The sequence below is a fragment of the Phytophthora parasitica genome, assembly GCF_000247585.1.
Source record: "Phytophthora parasitica INRA-310 unplaced genomic scaffold supercont2.24, whole genome shotgun sequence".
NCBI classification, from domain to species: Eukaryota; Oomycota; class Peronosporomycetes; order Peronosporales; family Peronosporaceae; genus Phytophthora; species Phytophthora nicotianae.
In genome coordinates, this window is record NW_008649010.1 from 843,505 (window position 1) to 851,721 (window position 8,217).

At 50.0% G+C, this 8,217-nt stretch overlaps 3 protein-coding genes across 3 annotated transcripts; 1 reads left to right on the plus strand and 2 right to left on the minus strand.

Moving 5' to 3' along the window:
* Positions 1 to 499: 499 nt before the first annotated feature.
* Positions 500 to 1,027, plus strand: PPTG_22859 (hypothetical protein; the record flags this gene model as incomplete). The annotated part of the gene is made up of 3 exons (XM_008906829.1): positions 500 to 751; positions 778 to 854; positions 898 to 1,027. The coding sequence occupies 3 exons, from the start codon at positions 500 to 502 to the stop codon at positions 1,025 to 1,027; spliced, it is 459 nt and encodes a 152-aa protein (XP_008905077.1).
* Positions 1,028 to 1,419: 392 nt separating this feature from the next.
* On the minus strand, positions 1,420 to 3,507 carry PPTG_11497 (hypothetical protein). The gene is made up of 2 exons (XM_008906830.1): positions 1,701 to 3,507; positions 1,420 to 1,604 (listed from the first exon to the last, which is right to left on the minus strand). Exon 1 carries the CDS (start codon positions 3,332 to 3,334, stop codon positions 1,766 to 1,768), a length of 1,569 nt encoding a protein of 522 aa, XP_008905078.1. The 5' UTR covers positions 3,335 to 3,507; the 3' UTR covers positions 1,420 to 1,604; positions 1,701 to 1,765.
* A 603-nt stretch (positions 3,508 to 4,110) lies between these two features.
* Positions 4,111 to 5,641, minus strand: PPTG_11498 (hypothetical protein). Its single transcript, XM_008906831.1, has one exon. The coding sequence runs from the start codon at positions 5,553 to 5,555 to the stop codon at positions 4,314 to 4,316; it is 1,242 nt and encodes a 413-aa protein (XP_008905079.1). The 5' UTR covers positions 5,556 to 5,641; the 3' UTR covers positions 4,111 to 4,313.
* Between the last annotated feature and the right edge of the window lie 2,576 nt (positions 5,642 to 8,217).

Below are 8,217 nucleotides of genomic sequence, written 5' to 3' on the forward strand. Positions count from 1 at the left end.
CAACAGCGACAGCATTGTCGAGTATAACCGATGCCTCTCGCCGTGACCACGTGCATTTTCGCGACGCCATACTAGCTTCTTCCGCAAGATTGCTTGTGGCCTGTGAAACGTTTGAAAGTATACAGCATGTTTGTAAAGTATACTGGTAATTATCCGAAGCAAGACTATACGTGTGTATAATGACGCTAATTAACGGCTCAAGCCAGCAAATCACGCCGGAAAAATAAAGCCGCGTGTCGCGGCTTTAAACCACACTGCTTTACAGCGTTCTCACATGGGACTACGCGCTTCGCGCGAATTCCACACTGTTCATTGTGAACCAACAGTCGGGCGAATATGCATGCGCCTTTCGTTGGCTGTCTTGGTTTGGCAGACTTTTCGATGCAGCCGATAAACGAGTTGTCGCTTTCATCTTGACTCACGCACTCCTGATAGATTTGAGACTTCCTCGACACGAAGAATGCTAACCGATTTGCAACGGAGCTAGTTGTTGACAACAATGTTTATACTGGTTTCATTGTTGAATCGCAATAATCTTCAAGCAGGCTATCAGGAGCTAAGCGCGTTTATCACGGACGATTATTGGAACCGTCTAAACAAAGAAAGCTCGATGCGAGAAGCGACGCTCTCGACGGAATCGAAGGATACTACGACCATGGAGGCCATTATTTTACACGTTGTTCATGGTCGTATCTGCTTTCTGGGGCTTCCGTATAGCTCTATTAAGGAGCAAACGAAGCCCATAGGCCAGGTGATTTATTTTAGTCTGATGAGTAGTGTGATGATGATCCTGCTTCTTCGAGTCCAACCGTAACGCCGGGCTCCGACTCCAAGGCTAATGCGTATGGGTCATCGTAAGACTGTCGATAACGTTCTCGTATTTACATAACAGTACAGGATGATACGGCCAGCGCACAGCGCTAAGAGTTCAGCATCGTCCCGTGCTCAAGAGATTTCCGACATACACCCAGACTATATTTTCCCCCGGTATTGGGCTCCTGGACGTCGACAGCTCAGTGTGCCCTAACGAGGTAGCGTTTCAGGAGAAATTTGCATCGCATGGCTAGGGAGCTCGAGAGACTCATTTGCATCGAGATCGTCCTGCACTGTGAACATCTTACACAGTGTAATCGTTCCGCCTAAGGTGGGAGTTTCACACCACTGTCTTGCCAACGTGAGGATTTGTTGCGCTGGCAAACACGTCCACAATGGAGTTGTTCCGCTCAACCGTCATTTCCGGCGAATAACGCCCAAGGGATGAACATAGACTTTTGTCTCTGGTACATTGAAAAAAGGATCAGACATGTTCCAACGGTTGATTCCAGCCATAATGAAAAATGGTTGGCACTGATAGCAAACGCTACTGTATCCTGTACATACCAGTCACGGACAACGGCAAGTGTCTATCTTATCAGATAAGTTGAAGTTGACGGCCAATCATTATGAGGATTATGATGTTGAACATGTTGGTCAATCCCACCAAAAACCAACAATAATTGCGAACACACATTATGATGACTACACGTTCGTGGCACGACACTGTTGCCTAGCCGAAACCTGAACTTACTCCGTTCGTCGAGGTTTCCTCAATTGCGATCGAGTGACTGCACATACCAAAGCCACACAAAGAAACGTTTAAAAGCTGCTCGAAGTTGCGCTCGAACGGGTAACGGATGACCAAAGTCAATGCATCGACTCACTAGTTTTAACAGTATCTTCACATGCGCGGTCGTTGAATCGCGCGAGAATTACACAATGAGATCCCTTAGTGCTTCGAACGAGCATCGGGTGCGATATCCGCTCCTGAAGAGCTGCTATCGTCTCCGGAACTTGAGAACGCTAACCCCAGCAGAGGTGGCGGGTCCGATTGGGTTCTACGTTTCCTTCGTACTCCACCGCTTGATCTTCTGGCGGTTGTAGTAGTCGTTCCCCATCGATCGTAACTTTGGCCCATGGGATCCAACTCAAGCTCCGGTTCGAGCTCGCTCTCTCGACCTGTAAATCGCAGACTGATCCCCGTATAGCGGGCATCCCCAGTTGAATTCCCTAACGGATTCCCACTCCCTCTATCAGGATTCTCGCGCTCGTCAATGCACTCCCGGCATCGAGCGCAGACAAGTAATGGTGCAACATAGCGGTTGTAGATAGCGACTCGCTCTTGAGAACAACATGGTGGCTCTGCACAGATTCGATAAGCACACAAGTCACAGCGACTCCACTTCTTACGCAGAGTAGGGAAGAACGATCGGGTACAGGCAATACAATGCCAGTTGTGATGAGTACCTCCAGATCCTTCTTCGTCCAAGCCGACAACCCCAATAGCTCGAAACGGGTTCAACATTGCTTGCCACAGTCGTCCCGGTGCAGTGTGTTGATGACGATGATGGCGTCGTCGTCGACGGAGAACTTTCTCCAGTCGGCAAATGCCCCTGCCGATAAATAGCAATCGGTCTTGAGCAACACGCCAGTCGCAACTATCAGGCAAGCTGCCTGGGAACGCAGCCTGGAAGGTGATTTGAAGCGTTCCTGGATTGCCAGGCTTTGGCTCGGCTGTCAACCAGCCTGAGATCGGGTGTAGCGCGATGACACGCTCGGGTGGCGCCTTGCCTGCCGTAACTTCAGATGCATCCAGCGTGCAAAAGGCGAGTTTGAATCCCTCCTGCGTAGGCGTCAAGAGTTCAATCAAGCAGCACTGCTCGTTTTTGCGTCCATAATGTTGCTGGTGATGACTCGAACTCTGCGAATCCGACGTGATCGAGTCAGACGCAGTTGCAGTTGATGCGCGCTGTTTGAAAGGATTGAACAGTCCTTTGTGTGCGAAGCTCACAGTACGAACCATGAGTTGCTGGCCGGTGTTACAATGCGTACTCTCTCTTTGTGGAGGTGACGGTAGCGATCCTCGCTCTGTATTGGGGATAGCATGCAATAGAGAGCTGTAGATGAACTGCGATCCGTACAGAGCACGCAGGAGCGCGTTGCTCTCGCTCTCGGTCGGAGCTCGTAGCAGCGACAGCAGCTCGGACGTTCGTGCTTTGATCTCGCCACCAACAACGACCTGGCACTGCCGCGTCTGGGACGGAGCGATGCAACGCAGCACTCGGTATTGGACACTCATGCCGCCTGTCACACCGGTCCGAACACGCTTCCACCCTCGCCTGGATGACAGGCGGTGTAAATCCACTGATCCATCGGGTACAACAACGCGCTGCACGCGCGCAAATAGCTCGCGGTCGGTGAGCCGCACCTTGCGCTGTGCCGCCGATAGACTGGAGGACGACACCGACGCCCCCAACACTGCGGGGGCTGGCGCCGGACTATCCGAGCTTTGGCGCATCTGGTGGACGGACAGAGCAAATCGGAGAGTGACGACAGCAAAAGAGCACGGGGACGGTGGGATGGTATGGAGGTCCTATGACGGGGAAGAGACTTACATAATTCAAGTCTCCGGTCAGGCAGCGGTCGCTCTACATGTTTGTAGCAGCTTCTAGCTTTCGGAATCGAAGGCCGAAGTCAGGCCGAGATCATACATGAATACTTCATCTATTGTCTGCGATTTCTTCCATTCAGGCGATGGCCAGTGCCATCCGGATGTCCCATTCGTCTGCTTTCTTGATACCGTCGCCACCGATTCGGTGATCTTTCGAGTTGTGGCCAAGGATTGCTAGCCCCACGACTCTACGAAGCACTTGCGTCGGATATGCCTTGACGACAGATGCTTGATGGCTCTCGCTGGTAAGCATAGCGCTACATGTAACACTGGGGGGTCAGCTACCGCTGCCAAGTGGTCGTTGGAGACACCAGGAAGACTCGGATGACGGCAGTAAGCTGCGACTAGAGCCATCACGTTGATGACCAACTGGACGTGCTGAATGTAAAGCTGCGAGTGGAGTGGTGGTCATCGAAACCTGCTGGTCAATCAATGCATCGGATTGTGCGAGGATCAATGTTCGCGGGAAGATCGCAAGAAGTACAGGCGGGAAGCTTTAACGAAATCGAGTCTAATGACGAAGACAGGCCGATTGGACACTCCTGGATCCGCAATGCTGGTTCCTATCGGAGATGCCGAGCTCGCCTTTATCAAGGCTCAATTCGAGCTGCTAGCAGTGCCCAGCTAGAGGTATGTCTAAGCCAATTTATCGTCTGCTAGGACGGTTGAAGGGGTGGTGTGGTCGTCCGTGTTCAGAGTGACGTACAAGTCAACTTCAAGTTGAAGTGCACGTAACAAATTGTCTGATGTTCTTATATGGAGACGGTGTTAGACTACACTTCCCCGCCTAAGCTTGTCCGTAGCCTGTTTCTTCCTTCCGAAATGACTACTGCTCGAGGTTCACGGCTCGCAGTTGGCTGTCGAACTCGTCTCGGTCGAGGCTTTCATGGCAACGGGCACAGACCAACAACGGCGCCACATGCCTGTTGTAGATGGCCACGTGCTGGTTCGAGCAGCACGCGTGACACACGTTGTAGGAGCAAAGCTCGCAGCGACTGCAGCTTCGCATCATGAAGACGAAGAACATTGTCCGCGTGCATACGATGCAGCGTGAGTTCCGCGGGCCACCAGCTACAGAATGGTTGATACAGCTGGTACTCAGCCCCCGCGCATCCTGGGCACTGTCCAGCAGCTTGTCGAGTTTACACAATCCCTTAGCGAGCTTCCAGAGTCGAGCATTCATTACCTTGGGCGAGCACGATCCGTCGCTCTCAGAGCGGTGGAAACGAGCTCGAAATACCACGTGAACACCCGATGTCGCCGGCTCAGCGGATAGCCACGCGCTGAACGGGTGCAGCTGGTGCAGCGCACGACGTAGCGGGGCCCGCACTTTACCTGCGATCACCTCTCGGCCAGCCAGCGAGCAGGTCGAGATGTGGAATCCACCGCTGACTGTGGGCGAGAAGAGCTCCGCGTAGCATAACTGTTCGTTCTTCTTGTCGAACAGGGAGGTGTGCACGAACGCGCACGTTTTGACCAGTAGCTGGTTGCTGCGATCTTCCGTCTGGGCACTGTTGGCGCGCGACCTGCGACGAAATACGGCTTTGTGGACGAGAGAGCCGTAAATGAAGTCGGAGCCGTACAGCGAGTGCATCACCGAGTTGTACTCGCTCTCACTAGGAGATCGCAGTGGCGATGCTAGTTGGCTGATGGAGCAGGCTACGTTTCCTACTGCTAAGATCTCGCTGTCCAATATCGATGAGAAAGGTTGGGAGCCTATTGGAGCTCCGGAGATGTTTAGCTTCGGAGACTGCCGGGTGTAAAGCTCGAAGCCCTTCTTCTGACGTCGCCATTTCCACCCCTGGTTCACCAGATTTGCGGACGTGTAGTCATCGCTGTTGCGGGACAGATCCTGCCAGCGTTGCACGCGTCGTGTGCGACGGAAGAGTTCTCGATCATCCACTTGAACTGCCCGCCGCACCGATGATCGGTAGGATGACGAACTGGCAGTAGGCGGCGTCACGGCGGAGCTGCTGGTGGGGTGGCAAAGTGCCTTTTGTTTTTTGCGGCTTGCCAGTACTGGAGCTCGGACAGCTATCTGGTGTCGAGCACGGCGCGGAGCTCGCATTTCAGGCAGCAACGCGGTTAAAGTGTCCTGTCCTGCCTATCAGGAGATAAATTGGAGACTGTCCGTTGACAAGGTAGAGGAAGCCGTGTTGGACTTATCTTCGATTCGAAGTAAAGATCGATTCGAGCAGCTTAGGCACAGGTGGACGCTGGACGCAGAGCAAAGATATCTAGTCTAGGAGACGAAGCGGTTGGAGACGATGGAAGACAGACAGCCACACCTCTCTCGAAAGTTGCTGCCTACACTGGGACCGCCATGAAACAACCGTCCTCCAACCTTCAAGGAGTGAGTACCTTAGCAAGGTAGCCGATCTCACTTGGTGGTCAACCAGCATTCTCAAAGTGGCCAGTCAGCTAGATTTATTCCCCGATAGGGAGCGTCCCGATAAATCTTCTACGAATTCGTAGAAGTTGACCCGTCGTACATGCCAATCACTATTAATAGTGATCATGACTGACAGGACCTATGAATCTCCAAAAAGAAGATAATATCTCTGTCTTGTTTATGGAGGTTGATCAATCTCAGTCTCAGCCACATTATGCAAATTCGAATATGTTTAAACCTCAACAAAGCAACGAATGCCTAGTCTACTCAATACAATAAATACAGCTAATACGGGGTTCAAAAGGGCTTTACCGTCACTGAGTGAATTAGCTCCAAACGGGTAACAGAAGCAGAACCAAGTATAGGAACGGAGCAGGTAAAAAGTAGGATTCTCGAAGAATGAGAGAGTCGTAGCCCAGCGAGGCCTGTGATTTCGACCGTGATAGCGAATAAAACGAGTAATAATTCATTTGAATTTAAGTATTGTCCTTTGCAGTTATTTTGCCAACATTTTTAGGCTATAAAAATGGAACTTGTCGTCGTAAATAAGTGTCAAGAAAGATGCATGCTTCGAGGATTTAGCTACATATGTGTCTAAATCCACCTGCATCATTATTTATCGATATGGCCACGAGGCTGTACCAGCCAGCAGTGACTTCAGTTCGCGCTGATAAATTCATCGCTGTTTGATTGAACAGCTACAGGCGCGGCTGAACGAAATGCAGCATCTGTGCGTGAATTCCACTTTTGAAAGTGCAATCCTGGCCAATCGTAAATCATTGAGCATCATGAATTATATAAACTCGATTTATTGTAAATCCACCACCTGTAAAATAGCATATCTATTTTAATAGTCTAGTTTTGCCAAAACCGCTGCAAAGAAACAATAGTCAAAAACGGGCAGTAGCGACGCATCTGGAGCGAATCAGACGTTTAACTAACCGACGCGGTACGCCCAGAGCGCATAATAAGGCTTCAAGCATGACAAAAAGCCACAAACGGCGAGATTTTTCTTCGCACTATGAGCGCAGTGATCGGCTTCGCCGAGCCGATCGTTACGCTAGCTTTTCTTCAGTAACAGCTTCACTGGAACAGGTCGTTGCCGCCCTGTGCGGATCAAATTCACGGTAGCAGGGAAATTCGAGGCACTACTGAAGCGGAAAAGCTGCATGGCAACGTTAAAGATTATTTTTTTTCGATTGAAAGCGCTGAGGTTTCCACTACAAAAAGTGTATTTTGAGACCTTGTATAATAGCCCTCCTAGTATTATTAATAATAACAGCATTTAGGATAGTACTTGTTCAGGTTCTTGCAGTAGTAATAATGTATTATATTAAAATTTTGAATTGTAATCGGAACATCAATGATAGTACTTTATTACTACAGTAAAACGAACCCAAGCTTTTTTGCCACTCGATAACCTATCGTTCACAGCTGACAGGACTGTCATTTATCCCGACAACCCTGCTGTCCACAACTCCTCCGTCCATAGCTGTCCCCCCCCCCCCCCCCTGCCTGCCGGGTTTCCTCTTGTGACAGCAGCGTCTTCTGCCCAGTGGGTGGTTCATTCAAGGCTCACCAAGCTAGATAATTGAATCCAGTTTCCTTATTTACTTCGCTAGGTTCCTCAGCGCCTACCGCTGAATATCATAAGGTTAACCTGTACGGTGTTCAAAGATAATCTGTAGATTCTGTAGGCTATGCCTAACAGTAGTGTTTTCTGGTGGTCATCTTGGGATAGCTGCTCTCAAACAGCGTTGTCTTAGATATTTTGCAGTATAACTGGGAGATTTTCGATCTCGAAGACGCCGACTGGCAGTGCTCCCTCGAAGGATAACTTGATCAATTTCTGAGCGAGTGCGGCTTTCTTTATAGTCGTGGTTTGCTACGCGTACGCATTGTACTTGAATAGTACATGTACTTAGCAGTTCTTGTTGACGTAGATGATTATGTAGCATCCCGCGAACGCGCGACAAGTTCGTCCAAGCAGAATGTTCCTTGAAGGTCTCCTAATGTTACCTGTAACTCAGTCGACATTTTTGGAACGATACAATATCCGTGATGCCCTACAGGATATATGTTAAAGGGTTGCCAAATCAGACTCAGGAAATTCTAACAATTTTCTATAGTAGAGAACAATTATAGACAACCTACTATCTGCATTACTATACTAAAACGAAGATGTTACACTCCGCGACAGGATGGATCGGCCACCCACGTCGGTGGCCGTAACTTCGTCAATTTTAGGAGTTGGAGGGCGCTATTTAGATATGTTTTAGAGGTAATTTAGGGCAAGGCGGTGTTTGTGCTAACGAGCAAGAATTGGCAGTCTATCGAG